This window comes from Pongo pygmaeus, chromosome 1 (assembly GCF_028885625.2).
Source record: "Pongo pygmaeus isolate AG05252 chromosome 1, NHGRI_mPonPyg2-v2.0_pri, whole genome shotgun sequence".
NCBI classification, from domain to species: domain Eukaryota; kingdom Metazoa; phylum Chordata; class Mammalia; order Primates; family Hominidae; genus Pongo; species Pongo pygmaeus.
Window position 1 is genome coordinate 36124019 of NC_072373.2, and position 25641 is coordinate 36149659.

Consider the following 25641-nt stretch of genomic DNA (forward strand, 5'->3'; position numbering starts at 1 on the left):
AAAGTCAAAATGACAAATTGCTAATCATGCCAAGAGACCCCTTTTCCCTTTCCTGATGATGTTTCCTCAACATGAGTGGTAGTTTCCTTAGGCAGGCCAATGACATAATGCTGATTTACTATATAAGCTATACATATCTGAGTTTGGGGACTTACCATACCTAAAGCCTAGATTCCTTTACAACATAACTTCTAATAAAGACAAAAGCAGAACTTGATAACTTATTATGAGGAATTCTATTTTTAATATTATATAATAATGACTACTTCTTTAAGGAAGAGAAACAAAAAATAGCAGTTGCTAGTCTTCCCTAAATTACTTACTAAAAAATACTTTGAATTTATCTCGTGCCACAACGAATAAGATGAAATCAAATGAATAGCTGTTCTTTTTTTCTCCATTAGAATGAAATGTTTTATGTATCTCTTCATTACCTCTTAATCTAAAGTGCTCTAGGTATTCTCATCTCAGCATTTCCAACCTGATTGTTTCTTTATAGTTTGCATGCTCTGGGCAAATTAATCTTCCTGAAGTACAACTCTAAACTTTTTACTCTTCTCCACAAACTCCAAATCTCAAATTTTAATGAATTAAATATTATCACTTTACTCTTGTGTTTGGGATGATAGAACCCCATAAGAAAACCCCAACTTATTTTTTTATGCTCACCTACTACCCATACCTTTATTTATCTCTCTATTCCAGATAAATCAAACTTTTGTTTCCTAAACTTGGGTCTTTCAGACTCCTTCCTTGCCTTTGTTCACACCATTCATTCCACCGAGACTATTCTCCCCACATCCTTGCCATGCTGAAATTCTAAGGCCCAGCAAAAGTAGCATCCATTCCATAAAAACTTTCCCTAATACTACCACTCCACTGATTATATCCGCCCCCTTCTTTTGACTTGCCACAGTATTTTTTACAACTCTTTAACAGCCTTTATCAATTCCCATGTGGTACGGTTATTTACCTGTCTTAACCTTTGTAGCTTATAGCACTGTGTCTTGTATACAATATTTGTTGAATGAAAGCAAAATCACTCTTCAAGAGAATACTAGTTAATTATCTTCCTAATATATGCTCCCCTGCCCTCTTTTAATTTTTGTTTTCCCTGACTTTTTTTTTTAAAAATCTATGTTTCATTACATAATTTTAGTTCTTGATCTTTTTCAAAGAACTTTTTCCATTATATTTTTCATAAAAGTATAAGGATCCCAAGGCCTTCTTGTTCCTGCTGATGGCCCAGCAATGGGCCTGTCACACCAGAGTACTAACAACCCTCAATATCAGCAAAATTCATTACACGAAACTAGAGGAATAATTTAAGTATGAGGAATCAATCTAAGAAGCTCACTGGAGTTCCAAGCCTGTCTCTGGGATACTGAACTTTAATTATCAATGGTCTCTTTCTTCAAAGCCACCAGAAATGTAATCACTGACACCAATGCCCAAGTTCCACCAATGATGAAGTATCTAACTTGACAAGATTTTCTAATATGTCTCTCCTAAGCAACCTGAGTAGCTTTATAAATAACCTGAGTAAACTTATAAATAAGAATTAAAAATTGAAAATAGCCATTCATATAAGGTTACAAAAGGTAACTGCAAAATTAGAGTAGCCCCAGACAAGCTAAAAGCAATACTCAAATCACAGAGTTACACAAATACACAGAACTGACTAACTGTGAGCCCTAAATTTTGGGAAAAAAAATTAATACCAAGCAGTTTTAACTATACTCTCTAACCCCATCAATACTTTGATGATAGCAAAAGCCTGAAAATATACAGTATTAATTCTGAATGCATCTTTGTTTTAGGTTAAATGGGTTTTTCTTGCTCCAAACTAATCTCTTTTTGAAGTTTTGGAGGTGTGGGCTCTGCTAATCTGCATGGTTGATAAACCTGGCCAATAGGTCAATTAAATTACCTGTTGAATGAGTGAGCGAGCCTCTTCAGAGACACATTCTGGCATGTTCAAAGTAGTGTGAGTATTTATTCCTGCTGGATGGCATTCAACCAGAGTCTGAAACAATCAATCAGGTACACTTCTTATCCCAAATAACATCATATTTTGTTCTATCATAGGATTTATGGACAGCAAGTACAGAGAGCTCAACAACCATTTTAACTGAAGTGTAGTAATCAACACAGTGCCGCCTAAGCAGTTTAGGATGAGGGCTGTGAGCCTATAGAACTTTTAACTGAAATGAAGACAATCACCATGATCACATCATAAGCTTATGCTACTGTCCCGTCGTCCTTAGTTATAAAATTAATGGCTCAGAATATTATAGAAAAGCTTAAATTATACGCAAAACTAAAAAGGGATTTGATACCTTTAAAATGTTTTAATGTTTTAAAAACCCTACAGAGTTTAGAATTTGTTAGTCATAATACTTTACATACATATATAGCACTTTACAGTTTAAATGCATGTAAAGGTGATTTGTAAACTCCCCAGCAATCTTAGGTCAGTATTATCTACACACGTAAGTAGATGACTATTTACAAAAATGTAACTGTTCATTTCCTTCATTTTCTTCATTTTCTTCCCAGGAGGCAATCCGCACAATACTTTATTAAAGTCTACTAACTCAAACATCATACTCAAAAGTCATTCATCTGAGAGTATAATTTCTGTCCTTAAGCTAGAACAGATAGGAAAAATTTATGGTACTGAGAAAAAGATAATGTTAACTTTAATATCTACGTTAATTTTCTTAAATAAGAATTCTCTCCTGGTTTCAGACAATATGTTTAAAACATCCAGAGAATTTTAATACATCCTTACATAAACCTTACAGATTTGACCCTGTTAAAGCTGAATCATGGAAAATTAAAAGAAAAAAGGTTTAGTCATATTTCACTATGAAATGTTATGACATAAAATAACTTTACCATCAATTGATTCAATGTAATGCAATCCAACTTTAAAAAAAAATCTGGACTCTTGATAAACTTGCATTTCTCTACTTGCTTTCGATATCAAAATTTTTCTTGCTTAGTCCCTGACTTAAAAACTAAGGGTGAAGGCTAATGTTCTCAATTTGAAATCAAGGTAGCATCTGAGTAAATTTATTAAATGTCCAGGCCACTGCTTACCTTGCCAGTGAGAAGTTCAAAGAGGACAGCACCCAAACTCCACCAATCACAGGCTTCAGTTTCTTCAGTGATTGCTCCAACCTCTAAATACACCAAAAAAGGTTGATATTAAAATTCCAAAGGTCAATTAAACTTTCAAAATTAACATGTATTAGCAAGGTGACCTTTTAAATGCTGAGAGAGCATACACTAAATACTACTGGGCTTTCAAAATTCCTGAAAGTTACTTATCCCTTTGGTCACCTACTGCGGTTGCATTTTTTTTTTTTTTTTTGATGCAGTCATATATTAAACTCAGACATTTGTTCGTCAGTTGATAGAGGGACACCTTCAAGATGCTTTACTTAAAAGTTACGTGAACCTACTAGATCAGCATTTTGCTTAATTTTTTACATTTGAGAATGTATAGCCAATTCTACCTCATGGGTGATTTTTTTGTTGTAGAAATAAAGACCCTTCAGGTTCTAAAGGAACTTTAAAAATTATCTAAACCAGTATTAATCATCCTTTTACTTGCAGGTTAGAAACCAGAGAGATGAAATGCCTTGTCCAATGTCATATTGTAGCAGAAGAAGACCTAGTTTACAGTATCATCTTCCCTTTCCTATGTAATCTATTGTTTTCAACCAAAGGAGGAGCATGTGAAATGCAAATCCACCCATTTTGCTAAAGTACAGATAGATACATTGTTTTAAGCCACGGCTGAAACTATTGGCTAAGATAAGGGATTTTAGAATATCTACAAATTACACTTTTATCTGTGTTATCCCTATCTCTCACCAGCACAAGTTCCTGAAATGTAATTTGAGTTTTCAGGTGTCACCTTTCAGGTTCCTGCACCAATCAGCAACAACTCCTCATTTCACTTTTTTTTTTTTTTTTTTTTTGAGGCTTTTAGCCCTTACGTTATCTTGTGCTTTCCTAATGGCATTAAATTAGTCCTGAAACCTTGCCAATACCTGCCCTTTCATTTCCAATTGACTGAAAAAAAAAAACCCTACTATTTGACTATAGGTAACCCACAATTCATAACTACTTTCAAGTTTATAAGTAGTTAGGTTGGAACTTGGAAAGTAAAACATGTAAGTGGTACTCAGGTGCCTAGCCTTTTAACCAATGCTTAGTCATTCTACTTGTGTGGGAGAACCCCAAACTTACAAAATAGCTTGAGCAATAGTCTTAAAGCAAAAGTCATATGGACCAGAAAAAGAAAAAGAGCCATTCCTGTGCAAAACACTGAAATTACTCCATTCAGCAACCTTTTTCTACATCCCTTTTCTGAGGTTCAAACAGCCTATATGGAACTCTACGACTTCACAGCCCTTCCCGAGCCCACCCTCTTCCTGAAGTGCTTCATGCCAAATCACAATTTCCATTCTCCAACTAGCTGCTCTCAACTAGGTAGTAAAAAGAAACCAGATATTAACTAATTCAAACTAGTATGTGAATGACTCGAAGTCTCCTAACGTTCTTAGAACTATTTGCATTTATAAAATAGTTGCTTGTTTGAAAAATTGAGAACTACCTAACAATAGAGATTTAATCATATATGTTGTGGCACATCTGTATGATGGATTACTACTACATAACCATTTTAAATAGGGCTGGGTGCGGTGGCTCACACCTGTAATCCCAGCACTTTGGGAGGCTGAGGCAGGTGGATCACCTGAGGTCAGGAGTTCAGGACCAGCCTGGCCAACATGGCGAAACCCCATCTCTATTAAAAATACAAAAATTAGCCATGCATGGTGGCAAGCGCCTGTAATCCCAGCTATTCAGGAGGCTGAGACAGGAGAATCGCTTGAACCCAGGAGGTGGAGGTTGTGGTGAGCTGAGAGCGTGCCACTGCACTCCAGCCTAGACAACAAGAGTGAATACTCCATCTCAAAAAAAAAAATAAAAATAAAACACCTACATATACTTAAGTGAATGTTTGTATATATAAACATATAAAAAGCTATAAAACAATACAATTCTAATTTTAAAAGTACACATTTAGAAAAAAGACTGGTAAGAAAACATGACAAGACATTTTACCGATTTGCCTCTGGGGTGGTGAGTTTTTTTTGAGACAGAATCTCACTCTGTAGCCCAAGCTGGAGTGCAGTGGCGCAATCTTGGCTCACTGCAACTTTCACCTCTGGGGCTGAAGCAATTCTCCTGCCTCAGCCTCCCAAGTAGCTGGGACTACAGGTGCATGCCACCACACCCAGTTAATTTTTTTGTATTTTTAACAGACATGGGGTTTTACCATGTTGCCCTGTGTGGTCTCAAACTCCTGAGCTCAGGCAATCCACCCGCCTTGGCCTCCCAAAGTGCTGGGATTTCAGGCATGAGCCACCGCACCTGGCCAGTGAGATTTTTTTATTACCTACATGAATATGTAATTGACACAAATGTTTAAATTTTTAAAGTACAGCAAGATGATATGAAAACATTCAGGCTTGTTGGAAAAGTTACTCTGGAGCAGGGAAGAAAAACTACGTAAACCAATCCTCCCTTCTGTTCATCTGCATAGTTTTTTCCACAACTTTAATGCATGATAAAGAACAATGAACTAGGAATCAGGAGTCCTGGGTTGAGTCAAGGAATTCACCTGATCTCATCTATAACATGAGGGTTAGAGCTGAAGGGCTCTAGGAACTCTATGATTTGATACTCAAGGATTCTCTAAAATAATGATACTCATGAAGGACATATCCCTGGGTGCTCTCTTTCAAAGTACATATGCTACTCCTCCCAGATTCAAATACATTACCCTCACCCCCATTCCTGTTTCACAGGGAGCCACTATCACCTTTGGAAGTCTACTCTTGGACTTTATAAAGGGTGTGTGTTCTTAGAAATGTTAGCAAAGTAAAAGGGAAATTTATCATAGTTCTATCATAAAATATAACCTTTTGTACATTTCCTTCTAGTCTAAAACAAGCGATGAATGACATCATTTCCCTGCTCAAAATTCTCACTGACCATCAGATAACATTCCAATTTCTTGCTTAATCAGGTATATATATACAATTCGGCTTCCATAATAAGATATCAACCCATCATATTCATTCAACCAACACACATGAAGCAGCACAAATTAGGCACTGTACTAGGCACTATTCCTCCACAGAATTCTATGCTTTGGCCACATTGTTAAATAATGTGAAGCTAAAATCAGTTTTTCCCCTAGTATAGTTAGTGGTTTTATTTCTTAAGTATCTTTTTGTTCAAGAATTTCATTTGCTCCATTTTCTTTAATCATATCACAAGCAGTGTATACTTTTTAGTATTATAAGGATCACCTGAAGTCAGGAGTTCGAGACCAGCCTGGCCAACATGGCGAAACCCCATCTCTACTAAAATACAAAAATGGGCCGGGTGCAGTGGCTCACGCCTGTAATCCCAGCACTTGGGAGGCCGGATCATGAGGTCAGGAGATCGAGACCATCCTGGCTAACACGGTGAAACCCCATCTCTACTAAAAATACAAAAAATTAGCCAGGCGTAGTGGCACGCATCTGTAGTCCCAGCTACTCGGGAGGCCGAGGCAGGGGAATTGCTTGAACCCAGGAGGCAGAGGTTGCAGTGAGCCGAGATCATGCCACTGCATTCCAGCCTGGGCAACAGAGCGAGACTCCATCTCAAAAAAATAAAAAATACCAATACAAAAATTAGCCAGGTGTGGTGGTGTGCACCTGTAGTCCTAACTACTTGGGAAGCTGAGACAGGAGGATCACTTGAACTTAGGAAGCAAGGGTTGCAGTGAGCCAAGATCACACCACTGGACTCCAGCCTGGGCGACAGAGTAAGACTCCATCTCAAAAAAAAAAAAAAAAAAAAATGTTTTACCTGTTTACAATTCAAGATCCAAAGTTATCTGTCAGCCATCAGTTTTGAATGTGCCACCAACCAGCTTTACTTCCCATTTATAATGCTGCTTTGTTCACAGTAGGTACACATTGCAATAATGATAGCAGCAATAATAAAACAGCAGCTACCATTTCCTGGCTGCTCACTACATGTAAGAAACCATGTTTAATACTTTACATGAATTATTTACAATCTCTAAGCAATCTTATGGAAGAACTTATTTGGGTATGGTGACTTTGGGAGAGAATATTGTTATTTATGTGCCCAAGAAGAAGCAGGACATCTGATCCAGTTAACTTAGAGATGTAAAAATTAATGAGATGGTTTATAGGGTCTAATAACATGTGCTAAGGAGCTCTAGACTGAAGCCCCATTCTAAGTCTCTGCTCATGACGTTCCAAGTTAAAACTGAGCAGAGGATTGCCCAGATGGGTCTGTCTAATCAATGGCTAACATATTTATAAAGGTACCTTTTAAATTCAGCAAAAGGTCCAAAGTGCCACCAACAACGTAGCCTAGATCCTCAAAAGCTATACATTATGTTTGTTTTCCACACCACTGCAGGGAACATGCACCCCAGATGAAATGTGTTAGTAGGGAGGCCGAGGGGGAGTGTGTTCTTGAAGCCACAAGATAAGCACAGTCCATATTCCTGAGCCTCAGAGACTTTTGTATGTGGGGAGGGGATGGAGTATTGTTTTACTATTAATATTTTTTAAAATAAATAGATCATTATGGAACACAATGTAAAATTTGCATGGATTTGCAAGATAAAAAGACTTCAAAGAAACCTCAGAATCTTATTTCACTGGTCCCCTGGGATACTCATTTCATATCACTTCTATAGTCAAGTACATAAGCAGAAAAATTTGAGAGGCACTCATGAGACAGACAAGGTGGATTCCTGTATTGGTTTCTGTGAACTTGCTCAACTGCAGCGTCTAAGAACTAGGCTTTACGCTGCTTTGAAATCCCTAAGTAATCTTCTGCCAGGGTCCTTAACAGGTAAATAATGACCAATGTACTGCTCCAAATGTGGATTGCCACAGTGTCTGATGAGCCCCAATCTGAATGGGAGACAACACAAGCAGCAAGAGACCTAAGAATCCCCTAGAGGAAGCCTGTGCAACCCACAGCCTGTGGGCTGAATGCAGCCCAATGCAAATTTGTAAACTTTCTTAAAACATTATGAGATTTTTTTGTGACTTTTTTTTTTTTTTAGCTCATCAGCTATCGTTAGTGTTAGTGTATTTTATGTGGCCCAAGACAATTCTTCCTTCAATGTGGCCCAGGGAAGCCACATGATCGGACACCTCTGCAAAGCTTACTTACATTCCCACTCCTCAGTGGGCTTGCTAGCTAGTCCGAGACACCAAGCGGCACCTGAGATAACTGCTGGAGACACTTTAGCTAAGCTGTCAGCCACAGTCTACCTCTTCCACTCCCCATTTTCCATCTTTCCTGGATCTTCATCTCCTCTCTTCCACGGACAGCCTGCTTCATTTCCTCCCCATTGACTTTCTTTCTTGCCTCCTCTCGGATATGATTAGTTCAGCTTTCTAACACACTTAGGCCTAAAGACACTGCTGGTCCCATCTAAGGAAAACTGCTTTTGAAACTACGAAGGCAGCTAGGCTGAATGTCATCTTTAATCTGACCGGAGTAGTAGAGGAGGATAAGAACTGTAAAAAGGTAAATTGGTTTTTCATGGATACCAGAAAAGAAGACATTGAATAATTTTTAAATCCATCCCCTTAACAATGCAGCTTGAAACTGTTCAAAATGACTTTATATCAAGCAGGGATTCATTAATTAATGTGAAATTGGTATCATGACCGACTGTCCTTGATTTTCATACATGACTCTAAGCTACGATAAAGAGTTCTGTATTTAGGCTGTATTTAGGTAAGATATAAAGAAGAACTTCCTAACAGCTAGGAAGCTTAAATATTAGAACAGGTGAAGGTAAGTAGTTGTAGAATTTCTTTATAGGTATTAAAACAGAAAAAAAAATTCTTTCAATTATCAGAACAAAGGACTTTATTTGGTTGCCCTTTTAACATCCTTAAATATCAGTAATTCTTAGATTAAAAATTTTAAGATACACACTGAAACTGTATTGCCAAAAAGAAGCCTGAGGTTGTGTGGCTGTCAAAGACCACTACTCTAAAACTACTTTACTTGCAAACTCTATATAAAAAATCTAAGCATAAACCAACAACACTGATTTATATATAAGGCAACATGATAGTTACTACAAACATCAGGTATATGTGCCTAAAATCAAAAGTAGAGAATGAAAAGAAATACCATATAAGTCTCTGAGGCTATTTTAAAAGAATAATACAGTGAATTTGAGAAATCCCCTTTAACTCCTACCTCAAATTTGAAAAATCTCTAGAAACAAGTAGAAAAACATTTTGTTTTCCTTTTTTTTTTTTTTAAGGTTCTCATCCTGTCACCTAGGCTGGAGTGCAGTGGCAGGATGATGACTCACTGCAGCCTCGACCTCCTGGGCTCAAGCAATCCTCCCACCTCAGCCTCCTAAGTAGCTGGGACCACAGGCATGCACCACCACACTTGGCTAATTTTTTTATTTCTATTTTTTGTAGACAGAGGATTTCACCATGTTGTTCAGGCTGGTCTCAAACTCCCAGGCTCAAGTAATTCTCCTGCCTTGGCCTCACAAAGTGCTGGAATTACAGGCACGAGCCACCACGCCTGGCCTAGAAAAATATTTTAAAGGATAAATTCTACCACTTATTTTTTTGCCGATTTTCAAAACATTTTTCCTATAAAACACAAGGTGTTAAGTTTCTGGGCATGCCCCATTCCCTATCACTACATTCTATAATTGCAATTTCTAGGCTTGGTAAACAGTATCCTTATTCTCCACAAGTATAGTGGCACACTACAGGCATTAAGAAACATGATCAGAGAAAAACAAACTATTACCTCAGAAAACAATTTCTCAGTTTATTCCCACAAAAACTCAAAAAGAGATGGTGATATCAAAGAATCCTGGATTTTTGTCCTTAAGTCAAACAGATGTATTGCCAGAGCTCTGGTTATGCTGCTGTTTGAGCTTGGCTGAGTATATCACTATGCTTCTCTGAAAATGAGAAGAGCCAGACCTCTAACATTCTTTCAGCCTCTTATAATCTGTAATTTTATGATCCTGAAAGTGTTTTCAAAAGCACTCATGAGCCTTTCTCATAACTTCTTCTCCCTCCATTAACCTAAGATGCCCAAAGAGTGGATTATGCTAAGATGAGCAAGCATTCCTCAATCTTCTTCCTTTTCTCCTTTCTATACATAGCCACTCCTCTCTTTCCCTAAAAGACTAATTACCTGGTGGTAAATGAAATGAATCAGGGTCACTAAATCTAACCATTATCATCTTTTAATGTAATGGAGACACAGAATCAGCTCCTGATTAAATTTCAACTCATCCATAAATTTTTAAGGACATCAAACATGTGCAAACTGTTTAATAAAATTCTAGAAATTTCACTTCAGTATTCTGATATTCTAACTACAATATAGAATCTTACTGATTCACTAATGATTCAAACTATCATATTTCACAAGTGAATAAATAAGATTAAATAAAACAAAGATATCAAAACATAAAATGTGCTTTGCCTACCTTTGCTTTACTCATATTTAACACCTCATAGAACACTCTTCAATAAGCCAAGATATTTTTCAGAATAATAATGCTGTCTTGGTAGCCCATATTGCCAAAGAGCTTGCTAAAACACAGAATAACAAAGTTTTATAGTCCTTATGATATTCAGAGTCTTCCAAGTCTCCCTCTTACAGCCAAAATAATAATGTTTACCCTAAATCCAGAACTGCAACTATAATAAGCTTGGCTCCCAAAAGTAAAGGAGCAAAAAAGCAGAAAGCTTGGACTCAACCATAAGATGTCTATATAGCGATGGGAAAGGAAAGGAAAGAAGAACAGTACACACTCTCAGACTTGAGGAAGTTTGAAAGACATTGGAGAGACTATGTGATTCCAACATACTAAAATCATGATGTAGGCTTCATGATGTATGCTTATCTAAGGGTACAGGACTTGCCTTTTAAGATTATACAATTTAAACTGCATGGATTTGTCAAAGACATGACGCAAAAATAACCAAAGACAGATCTAACATTATACTGGAAATTGAATCGAAAATTGAGAAAACTAGAAACTGCAAGTTAAACTCAAGCTTTAAACGAAAACGTTTCCATAAAGTTTTATAAACAAGAACCATCTTGCATTTTAAGCAATTGCGGGGCCTTCAACATCCCAAATTCAGAATTTATTTTTCTTTAAAAGACATCACTTTTAAAATGCTTAATAAGGGAATCTGATATTCCACATTTACAGATATGTGTTAAGACACACCGTCAGACTGGTGAGGCCATCTGACTCAGTTCCCTGGTTTTTCCACTAAAGGAGCACCACATAGATCATCTCATTCGTCACTTTACCTTTACTAACAATATAGTTACCCATCCCCATTCCAAAAATTCCCAGAGACAAGTCCATAACCTCCTTCTGGCAATATATTCTGTTGTTGCTATCTTCTCTCCCCAAGATACAGCAGGAAATACAATATGTTCAGAATCTTCTTAGAAGAGAATTTCACTTATAGAGAAATTCTATTGTAATTTAGAACTCCTAAACTATTTTTCTTAACTAGGCTTTTTTAAATGAATAGAATCTTAAAAGACTCATTTCTTTTCACTCTCAAAGTTATAGCAACTGTGGAACTGTTATTAAGAAGTCATATAAAATTTAATTAAAAAGCAGCCATCATTGTAAATAAAGTGTTCATGTAATACTCAAAATAAACCAATAGTTAGATGCTGGAAGAATTTATCACATAAGTAACATAATGCTTTATCCAAATATCAGAATGATAGGCCAATTTTAAGGCCACAAGATCCATACAACACATTAAAATGATAATCAGTAGTAAATACACTAGGGAAGAAGGTGAAAGATAAATATAGTTTTCTAATGCCATAGGATTTTTTCTCAAAATAATAAAAAATTTTCACTTTAAATATCTGACCTTAAGGATTCCAAAGTTCTCTTTGGGGGAAAAAAACCATAAGGAACAAAAATATATTAACTTTCAGGATCAAAAAAAGATCTCTGGTAAATAAGACAACATAAGAACAAAGGCAAATTCTTATAAACCTTAAAATTAAGCACAATGTATACCTTTATACTATCAGAAAGGAAGCTGGAATGTCTAAACTTTTTATAAATTCTGTAAGTGTTCAATTAGAAATGCTGTTACAATTGGTCAAGAATTTAACTTTCTTCCAAGGGAGTCAGACTTCATTAATGGATTTAGGAGTAGAGAAAGGTTAAAAAAATCTAATCTGTCATTGGTGACAACTTCAACCAAGGAAAAGAACATCTTTCTTTTTGCAATGAGCATTCCATGTCAGCTAGGGCACAGAAACATTAGTACTGTGTTCCTACACAGACAATCTTTCCCTGCAGCATCTGTTGCTAATTGAAAGGGACTAGAATTACAAAATCCTAGTCAATTTCTCTCACCAGCTCTTGCTGTGTATAAAGATTTTCTATGCAGGGGCTGAGCATTAGTCTTCCACTGCAGCTGATGACTAAAGAGCAAAGAGAAAGAAACACAGAAGAAAGCATTTTTTGTATCCAACAATATATGGAACTAAACTGTGGGAAGGGGGACAGCTAAGCATGTCTTTTGTTAGCTCAGAAAATTATCATTCTATAAATACAACTATTCACCTATAAAGGTCTATTAACATCCTAGTTAACCAATTGTATATTTCTTCTGTTTGGGTAGACTCCTTTTCATGTAAATCTTCAAAAGTAACGTCAATATTATACCAATTATGTCTTTTATTTCTGGCTCCTAGGCACAGTGCCTGGGACACAGGAGGCATTTAATAAATGTTTGTTGAATAAATATATCAATCTTGTATTTTGTAGCACTGTCCATTCAAGGCATTCAAAGTACCTCCAAAGCCCTCATCACATTCATTTTCTTTAAGTTCCATTGAGCATGCAGATCTACATCAAGTCCTTTTGCACTTTTACAAGTTGTAGGCTAAAAAGTTTAAAACATTATCTAAAACATACTCAGTAGCAGGAAGAAACAAAGATTAGAGGGTGAGAGTGGAGGCCAGTCAGCTGACTGCACTATTCCAGGCAAGAGATGAAGGCAGCCTAAACTCAGGTGGTGGAATGGACACCTTCCAGTGCTCCCCATGCAAAGCACAATGACTGCCTCTGGATGGTACAGTTTGCTCTGGCACAGGTGGCGTGTGCTACATCAAGAAAAGAAAGCTGGGCTGGGAACGGTGGCTCACGCCTGTAATCCCAGCACTTTGGGAAGCCCAGGCAGGTGGATGACCTGAGGTCAGGAGTTCAGGACCAGCCTGGCCAACATGGCAAAATTCCGTCTCTACTAAAAATACAAAAAATTAGCTGGGGCATGGTGGTGGCCACCTGTAATCCCAGCTACTTGGGAGACTGGAGCAGGAGAACTGCTTGAACCCAGGAGGTGGAGGTTATAGTGAGCCCAGATCACACCATTGCACTCCAGCCTGGGTGACAGAGCAAAACTCTGTCTCAAAAAAAAAAAAAAGCTGAAAAACCCTGGGGGAATGAAGAAGACAGGACTGGGAGATAACTCAAGGTTTTTTCTATCCCTGTTCAATTAAAGGAATTTAGGCACCTAATTCCATAAAATGTGCCACAAATTTGTAAGCTGGTTCTATTTTGGCTGGTGGGCTGGTGAGATCATTTGTATCAATTAGAAATATTTTTTAAATGTTATCAAAAACAAATTCATTTAAATGTATTGTAGGACAACTACACTACCTAGCCAGGATATTATTTTAAATACAGAGACAATTTTTTTTAAGTTTTTGTATATGACAATAGAAAATGTTACAACCGAAAGCAAAACTAAAAGCCATAGCAACTATGAGAATAAAATTTCATTTTAATTCCAGGTTTGGAATGTTCCTCCAATAGTTATAAACTAAAACATCAAAGTTTAATAGCTTAAAGTTTACAAGTTCAAAGGCACAAAGCTGTTCACAGGGGCCTTGTACTTGAAATGAGTCAAGTCAGACAGAAGAAACCTCCCTATAGTCTCACATTTCTGAGGCAGATCTTCATTCTTACATGATAGACTAACTAGAGCCTGGAATTTTCATTTCCTAGCCCATCCTTTCAAATGGGCATTTTGCTCCTTTTTTCTTATTTTATACTATTTCAGAAAACATTGACTGCCTAATTATCCATTCTATATTCCATAAAGTCCTCCAGCATTGTACTCAATTGCTTATTCAAATGCTGTATTTGTTGAGCAGGGTACATGAACTGTTTGAAAGTTCCTGGAATCACATTACTCTAATTAGCGTATTATCCAGAGAAGACCAATGACAGAGACTGGCACTTTCCAGAGAGAGAAGTCTGCAGCAGCTGGGGCCCCCGCTCTTCTCCCAGTGCTGCAAGGTGACAGGGGATATGTGGTGCTGCTCCACCCTATACACATTCGCTTTTTTGGCTCACCTCCGTCTCTAGCCTCGCTTCCTGCCACCACCTCATCATTTATTCAGTTGGTTTTTAGGTAATTCAATTACCTGAATCCCTGGGCCTGCTGTATTGTGGGGAACTGGATGTGAGTGCAGACCACACTCAGCTAGTTCAGGCTAGGCTTGGCTACATGTCTAATTCCACTTTTCTCCCACTACCTAGCTCTGAATTTCTTGTTGTCGTGGTGACCTGGCAACCATGTTCTGAGCTTTCCTGCAATTACCTGTACAACTTAAGTCAAAACTCCTTAATTTCACTTGATTCGGCACTCCAGAGCCAAGAATTACTTGTTCAAGGGAGTTTATAGGTATCATTACTATACGGTTTTCTTGTGAGATAAAATAAGAAACGAGTAACTACCACATGATTCTGGTTGACTGATTATAATTATAATTCTGAGCTGTAAACAATCTTGCTTACTCTCTCACCCTGTATTTCTAGTAGGAAAAAACCAACAGCATGCCCCATTTTCCATTGATCATATCACAACAACTCCATTCTGAATAGCCATTAGGTGTCACAGTGTTACCCAACCAAAGCCATTACAGTTGATTGATGAGAAAAAGGCTAACTAAAAATTGTGAGAATGACAGGCATAGCTCTCTCGCTTGCTTGCGCTCTCTCTGCTGCTCTGCTGCTGTGTTAGGCAGAGAGCTACACGCACGGCTATTAAAGGAGCTTCAGAAATCCTACTTGCCTTATCCTCACTCATTTTTAAAAACCTTAGCATTTTTAAACATTTATTCAAAGGAAGAATTTGTGAAGAATTGCTTAGAAGGAATAAGACCTGGTAACCTAATGGAGATTAAAATTTACAAAATGTTATGGGATACAGAAACTGATGATTTGATAAAAGTAGTTAGCCAATTGCTCTGGTATATAATATTTAAGACTCAGCATTACATCTTTGTTAAATATCAGAGGCAAAAGACAGTTCACTTCTTTATAATAATGCAGTGGTGAGGCCAATTACTGAATAGTTGACAAAAGTCAATTGAGATATGAAAAATAAAATGCATTACACTGTAGCTAATACTTTAAACTGTAAGTCTCTAGTCTCATGTTCCTCTTCTGAAAAAGAAATTTGCCCAAGATCATCAAGAAAAAAGGTTTGGGGTAAATAAAAGGTTAAGATTAACTTATTTTTAATAATCTGAAGCTTGACATAAACCCTCCACTCCAAATATCAGGTAGTATTATGAAATGTACAGAGATATTGTTTTTCACCTCTTCTGTATCAAAACATCAGTTCATTAAACTTCTCTTGGGATGTGCTAATGTGTCATTTGCTAAGACGCCAAATAACAGGGACTGAATTCTTTGCTCTTACTTTGTCTCATTCTCACCACTAGAGACAAATCACATTCTGGCCTGATAGGAGAATCATGATTTCAGAATAGTCTGTTTCAATATGGAGCAACCTTAACTGAGATGTGATGGTGACTGGCCCATGGATTCCAGCGTTCTAGACCCTCAAGTCCTCCTAAAGTGATCCTTTAATCTTCTTTGCACCACAAGGGCCTTGCCTAGACAAGGTAAGACTTGTGTTAACTTGAAGTCTTTTTTGCTTGTACTCTATACTCACGTTACAAGTTTCATGGATATACAGTGGTGAAGTGTATCAATAAATTTTCTTCAGTGGAAAAGTCTCACTATTCTATGGCAAACTGAAAAATTACCTGGTTCTCCTGAAGAATAAATAGATTTGGTTTTTATGACGATAAGAACTGAGGGCAAAGGACTAAACATACTTGTTAATCATTCAAGGAAAACATTAAAATACTATGTACAAGATAGCTAGCTATTGCTGAAGTTTTGCTTAAGGGTAAATAAAACAGTTACTGTCTGAAACATAATATTTAAATATTAACCATAAATATTTTACTCAAAATTATTCCTATAGTTCCCTCTTGCTGCCACCTTCTTCTGTTTTAGGGAAAAAAGTAGTATCTCCTGGTTATGTCATTATTATTTTGAAATATACATCTGTATTTATTTGCTTTCTCTATCAATCTCACATTCTTAAAATTAGATTTCTCATGTTTGCTGAAATTATCCAGGTCCCATAAATTATCATATCTAAATATTTCTTTCTTATTTAAACAATTTTGTTTGTTGAGAATCTTGACATTCAACTTTCACCCCAAACAAAAGTTGTTTTGGCTTCATTCCTCTAAATGCAAGTATTTTCCATAAATCCCTTATTTCCACATGATATACTTTATATACAAACTCTATAAATGAGTAAAAATATATACTCAGTCATCCTAATGAAATAATTTTTTAACTCTACTAACATTAGATAAGAAATCAATATTTACCCTTGGGGGAAAAATCCTGCGTTAATAAGATAAACTTCAATTTTGAGTACATTTTGTGTAAGGATGATGTCAGATGATCTGACATCTGTGATTTTACTTATATCCAACAAATCTATTTTACTACTGTTAAACTGAGGCCTAGAAAGTCTTAAATAAATTTCCCGAGGTCAAGCAATGAGTTAATACCTGATCTGAGATAATATGCAGGTTTGGTAGTTCTCAATTCCGTCTAAATATTCTAAACCTTAAAAACTTCTGATAGCCTCAAGATATTTTAAACTCCATCCATGGTCTGAGTCCTAGTTTTAATTATCAGATACATAACTATTACATGGAGCTCCAAGCCTAAAAAGAAACAAATGCCATGGAAAGCATGTTTATGGAGAAGGGAAGGGGAAACTATTCCCCAAAATATATTCATCGGTTATTTGATAAAGTCAGGCTAGAAGAGCAAAGAAAGGTAGTCAATAAATGTCATGCTCTAAAACTGAATTTTTACAGATAGTTTTCAGCATGATTTTTCTATGTTTCACTTTTCACCGTCAGCTGTGAGCTGTTTCCAAGTGTGAAATTGCCTAAGAGAGGAAGCAAAGCTGTCATTTGACATCTGGGAGCATGGAGATCGGGCAGCAGTGAAAAGCATTTTGGACTTCTTCAATTTACACACATATGCACCTATAAATTCTCAAGTCTGAAAAGTATTCAATGACAAATATCAATGTAAATTTCAAGCATTTAAAATTAAAGACTCATAATGGGGCAGAAAATAAAAGTGAAGGACACACACTGACAGGATACCATATCAACTTGTTCAAGACTAGAATGGGAAACTTAAGTGACTATATTAGGTTAACTAACACAAATAATTTTATGCACTTGTCTCAGATTGTATATTAAGCTTTCAAATATCATTTTCTTGTATTTTTGTTTAAGAGACAAGGTCTTGCTATGCTGCCCAGGCTGGAGTGCAGTAGCTATTCGCAGGCATGATCATAGCACACTGCAGTCTCATACTCACAGCCTCAAGCAATCCTCCCAGCTCAGACTCAGTTTTGTTTTTTTTTTTGTAATTTATATGCTTAGTAGTACAGGTTCTATCTTCTAGCTGTTTTTGAATGATAAGAGTCAAGAAAAAAAAGTAGTAAAAAAAATACTTTCTTGGCATTTTATTTTTCCTTTATACTTAAAACACTATAAACAAAGGTTTATCCTTTATTATCATAAGTTAATAAATCAAATGATAAAGCACATAAAATCTTTTGGCTAAAACTTTTGTATGTATGTGTATAAAAACAGATATAAAATCAGAGTAACCGGAAGAAAGTCCTCCAGAGAAAAATAACCAATTTACTCCAGTTTTTATTCTGTAATCCTTCACAACAAAAAAACAGAAGAACCTGTGTAAAAGTATCCTAATAAAGTATCTAGAAGTCTCCTAATGTGGAAACCAGACAGTGTTATATTTATATTGTCATGCTATACAATCTGTTCTTACTTTGTGGACTATTTCTTTTGCCTTTTCTCTTCCTGAACTCCATTCTGTGTTTCTGTGGTATGAAAGGAACCCATTTACCATGAATGATGTTTATTTAAAATAAAACCTTTCTAGAGAATCATCCTAGATAATCTAAGGATACAAAGTGAACCTAAAAGGAATGGCTTCTACTTTGAAAACAGGGCTGGGTTTGATCAGTGAATTCGTATTCTCAAGACCCTCTTGATGGGTCTGCAGCTGCAGCCATTTATGTGCTGGCTTTTTCACAGATGTAGACAGAGAAAGCTCCATGGTTTTTGTCTTTTTGTTGTTGGATTTGTTTTCTTTAATATAAAAAAGTGGCAACTTTTTAAAAAGTTCTCAGTTTTGTTATAGAAACTTGTGAATCTCGGGCATCCTTGGGAGTATACATTGTTGAAATAATTATGACTTTTTAAAATCTAGGATCACAAAGTTGGCAGAAACTATACTTAAATAACAGAAGGTGATCATTTGCATTTCAAAATTTATCTGTCTTGCTTTTCCCCTCAATTAGACCAAAACATGTTGATTCACAGGTTTCTGTGTGTGTGTTTTTTCTTTTTTAAACTTATTTATAGAGCAGAATAATGGCCCCCCTGCTAGTTTGGCATTTGCTCAAGTTTCTGTCCATGCAAATCAAATCTGTTACTGGAAATTTTTCTCAAAATATAAAGGCACATCATCCACAAGATAAAAAGATACACTGCTGATATTATAAAGTACAGGGCAGGTGGATAATGTTTTCAGGACAAATATGTGATAAGGATTCCCGGGAGGTGAAGTGGCAGGGTAGAGGGTGCACACTGTTTAAACAGAAGTGAGTTGCTCTCATCATAATCTTGTGACAACTTTTCTTTCTAACCAAACATCAGCTGCTTAACATGCTTTAGAGTTACTTGGACAATAATACTAAGGTTAGACTTGGGAAGTAAGAGGGAGGGGATCACATGAAAGGAAATTACTTCAACCCTTAGTGTTCCTAAGGGTAGATCAAAAGGTGGTTAAACAATATATGCCCCATGTAGTTACTGATTTGTATTTTTAAGCATTGAAATATTAACATATTATCATTGCTTCCATCCTTTGAGGAGAGGAAAACCTATTTGTAGTTTTGATTTATCAGTAGCACTGCCTATGAACTTTTGGGGCAAACTAATTCACAAATTTTTGCTCCAATTTCCCTTGAGTTATAAGTAAGGGGTACGGGCACATAGACTTAACCAAGTTCTATAACTCTCTAGATGTAAGGTCATCTTAATAAGAACACTGGTATTACTTTTCTGTTAAGGCCATTACTTGTTTTGTTTTACCTGGTTGCTAAAATTAACAGGCCCAATGAATGGAAAGCCTTTCCACATTGTTCACAAAGCATGCCATAACACTAGAACACTTTTGCAACTCACAAAGCTTGGAAGTACAATTCTTTTATGCAAATAATGACAACAAAGCACCTCTTCAGACTACAGCTTTTTTCAAATGCTAGTGAAGGACAACCTGGAAGAGGACAGCAAAATCCATTAATGGTAGACTGCCACCTGCTGGTCAACTAAGAGAATTGTAATTTCTGGGACAAGACTTAAAAATTAGAACTTAGAAACTGATCTGTATTAAATTCGGTATTTCAGTATATGAAATTGGAAGTGTGTATCTGTTGATGAATGTAATATGGTTCTGTTCCACATATATTAAAACTCTCAGGATACCAATATGTTATAGATATTAAAGTAAATATGACTGTGCTTGAGAATAAAGAAAAATAATCTGCTAGAATGCTCAAGCACAAATTTACAGATAGTTTCCAATAAGTAACAATATATACACTTACTAGGAACCAGGAGAAAAAAAAGAAAGTAACAACAAAAATAGGAAATAAGAAACTACTTACAAATATTAAACAATATTCCATAAATGTGTGGTTTTGTTTTGTTATATGGTTCCCATTGCACTTCACTTTAGGATGTAACAGGCTTGACTCAGAAAAACTCCCAAATTAAGTTTGATTCTAAAACTTCCAAATTCATTATAATTAACAAATATATTTCTAAGTACACTGGAACCTAAAATGTTATTTCTTATCAAATTAGAAAGTCGGGAGGATCTGTTTTTTTTTTTTAATCGAGTAACTGTAATAAAGTGAATTCAACATGAAATTTTTTATCCTATTAACTAACAGGATTTCAAAACATAACATCACATTATCTATTTGAGAAAAAAAATGTAAGTGTGCTCTATTGTCTCTAACAATAAATAAAAACCAAACAGTCTTAATTTGAAAGAAGAAGGAGGAAAGAAAAGAAAACCCTAATAGTTGCTTTCAGGAACGTTTTAGGAATTTATTTTATAGACTGGAAAACTTTGGTATTCTCTACTGCAGAAATAATTCTTAACAATGAAAGTTGTAACTAGAAACAATCTAGCTCTTTTAATCCTTATTATCATCACTTCCCATTATGCAGAGAAACAAGGTTAGCATCAATATATTAGTTAGCTGTTAAGTATTAAATACTATATTGATCAACACCTAAGCAGATTATGTCAAAAAAAAATCGGCTTGAAACTCCTTTGAAGGCCAATAGGGTGACAGGTGAAGTGACTCTGGCCATCCAAAGAGGCTAAACGGTAAGCAAAAGGTGAACAAACTTTGGATTCATAATACAGCCCTGTCTGCACTGATGACTGAGAAAAACCAACTCAAATGCAATTCATATGCTTATGCTACCTATAATTGTCAATAAAAGATCTAATACCCACAGAATAAATCTCTAATTTTTAAAAAATAAAGACAATACAGAAAAAGCAAGATAAAACTGTTTCGTCTATAAACATTTGTTATAAAATGCCAGGTTGGCACATCACTAAAATCATATTGCGTTTTTAAAACCTCCATTGTGCCAGGCACCATGGCTCATGCCTGTAATCCCAGCTATTCCAGAGGCTGGGGCAGGAGGATTGCTTGAGGCCAGGTGTTCAGGACAAGTCTGAGCAACACAGCAAGGCCCTGTTTCTATTTTAAAAGAAAAAAAAAATTTAAATTAGCCGGGAGTAGTGGCATGCACCTGTAATCCCAGCACCTTGAGCCCAGGAGTTCTAGACCAGCCTGGGCAACACAGAAAGATCTCATCTCTACAAAAAATGCTTTTTAAAAAAATTAGCCAGGCATGGTGGTGCACAAATGTAGTCCCAGCTACTCAGAAGCTGAGGCAACAGGACCGCTTGAGCCCAGGAGTTGGAGGCTGCAGTGAGCCATAACAGCACCACTGCATTCCAGCCTATGTGACAGAGTGAGGTATGTCTCAAAAAAAAAAGAAAGAAAGAAAAAAATCACGCATCTAAAGAGGGTCAGGGTATTTAAAGGTCCTTGTAAACACTAAGAAGTTAAGACATTTCTAAGAATTCACTGCAGTTCTTAGGTATAAACTCATTTAACAACAATAAATATGTGGACACACATATATACATACACATATATACCTATGAATTAATTGGTTTAGCCCCAAATTTTCTTTTTTGAAGGGTTAAACAGATAACCAAATCCAACACATATATAAACTGCTAGTGAACAATACAAAAATACAACTTCTATAAAGAAATGAGAGCTGCCGAACCACTTTTTCGAGGGAAACATTTTAGGAGATTGCTCTAACCTGGGGCACAGTACATTCTCTCTACGGCATCGCTGTCACAGGAATCTTCAACCTCACTCCACCTGCTAAAATACGTTAGCTGAATGTGTCCTAAAAACAAAACGACAGGAGAAATCAAAACATTTTTCTCTTCCATTTTCTGCAGAAGTGAACTGTAATTACTCCTTTTGTAGCTAAAAACAGTATCATTAAGAATAATGGCATCATTAAGTACTAGAAGCTATTACTGGGGGTGAATTTGCTGCACTGATAATGAAGCTCTAGACAGGAAATGAAGATACTAATTACAAGATAAAACGCCTACTCAGTTAATTGGAAGCAACAGCGAATAAAAAGAAATGCATTTGCAAAAGTTCCTGACCTCTATCATTCAATAAGATGTTGTTTGGGTTCAAATCGCGGCACACAATTCCCTCTCTATGTAAAGCATCAAGGGCTACCACCATTTCAGCTGCCCATCTTTGAATGCAGCCCTCTGGGATGTAAAACCTGGAGGTTAGTGCTAATTTTTTATCAAGGTCCTCAAAAATCTGATGTATTTCCTTGTCTCCTTCTAGCGCTAAACCATTTTCTCCCTTAGTCTCAGAGTCTCTCTGGAATAAAGAAGTTGGATCCTCTTTAGCCAAATCATCAGTCTGATCTGTAAACAGCAATACTTCTTCTGTTTTTAAAGTGTCTGTGCTTGCAATATATTCATTAGCACCTGAGAGTGGACTACAAATACGGAATAAGCTTTCTTCTGTGTTTTTTGCAGTTACTGCTGACTCAACCACTCCAAGTCCTTGAAACTTAGGATCTGAGCTGGGTAACAAAGACATATCTCCTGAACTACTATGATCAACAGCTGCTACAAATAACATCCTGGGATCCTCCTGTGCATAGTGTTTCTCTGTTATACTATAGGATTTGGGCCCAGAGGGATCACTCAGTTCCTCTATGCCTTTCTCCTCATGTGCTTGGCATTGTTCAGTACTAAGCCTGAGGCATAAAACATCAGGGGCTTCCAAGAGTTTATTTTCTATTATCCCTATATTAGTTTGTGTAAACTTAGTAGGTCCCATTGCTGCAGCTTCTCTTGTTGACTCCAATTCACCAGGTAAATTTACAAGAAGATCAGGTCTTCCTTCATCAGTACCACTGACATCATCAAAAGCAGCATCTTTAAATGAAATAACTGGCACTGAGTCATCTGAGCCCCTGCTAATGGTGTCCTGAGCTTTAAACTCTACCTTGCTTTCACTAGTATTAAAACTCCTAGAAGCACTGTCTCCATCTGGAAGAGTAAAGAATGGTTTCAAAGGTTCTGATTTTAGACTATACAATTTTTCTCCAAAGTCAAGTCCCAGGAGTTCACTTGCGCTATCCTTACTGTCTATCCTAAAGAATTCCATGGGGCTATTTTTTGATCTACTGAGGGAATCTGATGTTCTTGGAGAACTAACTGCTTCTGGGTCATCGTTGGGGAAGAACTTCAGCTCGTGAGCTCTCAGCTCTGTGCTGGGGCTGTCACTGTCAGCAGCAAGGTGTGCTGGGAAGCTTTTAATAGCTTTAGTATCAACAGCATTCCCTTCAGTCTTCATGAAGGGCTCCTCATTCAAAGACCCTGGTTCAATCTTTTCTTGCCCATATTCATTGCATAATGTTAAATAACTAGTAGTACATTCTTCTTCTGAACTTGAACCAGAATCTGGCCACTTTGGAGAGCTATCTTGGCCATCATCTTCCTGGTTGCTGTCATCTTGAGAACTTGGAGTAAGACTACTCTTCAAAGGCAGAGCTTTAAGCATGCTTCCACCATCACTTCCTCTGGATTCAAAGCTACTGCTGTCCTGAGAACTAGAAGTTGGCTGTTGCAGGTGAACTTTTTCAAGTGTAGGTTTTTTCACTTCCTTGATGTCAAAGCTTTCTTCAGGACTTCTGTTTAGAAATTTACTGATATATGACCACAGTTTGCCACCTGTGAACAAGTATAACAAAACAAACAAAAGTATTAAGATCTCCAAATTGACAGTTATTTAAGCCATTAGAAAAACAAAAACTATCTTAAAAATCAATCAAAACAAGTCAATAATACCCATTAATATCAAGTGTGCCATAAGATAAGCATATTTAATAAAATACTTGTTATTGCTGACTGGTGAGTATGGTTTCAAGTATATCTCCTGATATCAATTTTTTTTAAGTGACAACCTATTTCTTCCTTTGAAGGGAAATTAGTTATAACACATACTAATGTGAAATTTCACAGCTAAAATTCTACTCTAAAGTTAAATATCATTTAGTCTTAGAAACATCTGATTATGTTCTGTTCTGTTTATATAATAATTTTTTCACGCATGGCCCCTTGGTCAAGTGGAAATACATAAATAAGTGCTGTTTAAAATTGTATACTACAATGGCGGGAAAAAATCAACAATATTATTCCATTTTGAAAATGTCCAGTCCAGGAATGGAGGAATTTGGCATGTGGTATATAATTATGCCTTTATAAATGACATATTAATATTTCCCCTTTTATGCCCAGCCTTACATGTAATATGTTATATAAGTAAAGCTATTGAGGAAAATTAATTGGGCAACCATTAATGAAGCAAGCTATGGAAATTCTGACTGTGTATTCTGACATACATCTTTAAAACTAAAATCATAAAAATCACTTTCATGTAAATCAGAGAAATTAAAAAAAATCCAGTATTTTACCAGCAATACTTGTAGTTATTATTTCACCATAGTTTTCTTTCATTTTAACCATTAAAACACCTCAATCCCTTTGTCAATTATAATTTTTACATTAAACAATTATAGCTAAGTACCAAAAACCTGCTATAACAGTAGTGACTAGAAACAGTATTAGAAGAAAGAATAATTAATTAAATTTGATCCAGAAATCTCAAAAGCAGTAACTGCAGAAGTATACTTTGTGGAGACAGAATTGTAGTTGCAAAGAAATGAAAAATTAAGAATAATGTGTTAAAAATAAATCCCTCTATTCATATAAAGAAGACAATTTTTCAGCACATATTTATTGTAATCATTAAGCATCATATGCCTAAACCTTAAGGAAAATAACCACTGACAGTCAATTGCATGTGTAAAAAAGTCAATGGAAACATCAAAAATACCTCTTCCTACTTCACATTTCATTTCAAGAAATTCAATAAATACACATAGCACCTGATGTGGTACCTAGCAAAGAATAAATGCTCAATAAAGGCTAATTGTCATAATATTAATCCTAGGATTCTCATACACCTCTTTGTAGCAGCAATCTAGTTAACCATCTTCCCTATTTTATTTATTTAACTTTTTTTTTTTCTTAGTCTCACTCTGTAGCCCAGACTGGAGTGCAGTGGCGGGATCTCAGCTCACTGAAGCCTCCACCTCCTAGGTTCAAGTTATCCTCCTGCCTCAGTCACCCAAGTAGCTGGGATTACAGGCGTGTGCCACCATACCCAGCTAATTTCTGTATCATCTTCCCCATTTTGATAACAGTTAGTGGTACAGGATATTACGGCATTTAACTTTTTCCTCTCATTTTTTTCTTAGCTAATGCTTTCTGTCCTCTTTAGAGTATACTCAGTGTTTCACATTTCC

The 25641-nt window shown here is 36.2% G+C and overlaps 1 protein-coding gene across 7 annotated transcripts in view; it reads right to left on the reverse strand.

Moving 5' to 3' along the window:
• The window catches only part of RPS6KC1 (ribosomal protein S6 kinase C1), a 220801-nt gene that overhangs the window by 8502 nt on the left and 186658 nt on the right, over positions 1–25641 (reverse strand). For all 7 annotated transcript variants that reach the window (XM_054479254.2, XM_054479238.2, XM_063672232.1 and 4 more), the window contains 4 exons: positions 22409–24004; positions 22048–22137; positions 3106–3188; positions 1931–2026 (listed from right to left, as the gene is read on the reverse strand). In XM_054479254.2, coding sequence (XP_054335229.1) covers positions 1931–2026; positions 3106–3188; positions 22048–22137; positions 22409–24004 — 1865 coding nt within the window. The remainder of the gene's footprint in view (positions 1–1930; positions 2027–3105; positions 3189–22047; positions 22138–22408; positions 24005–25641) is intronic.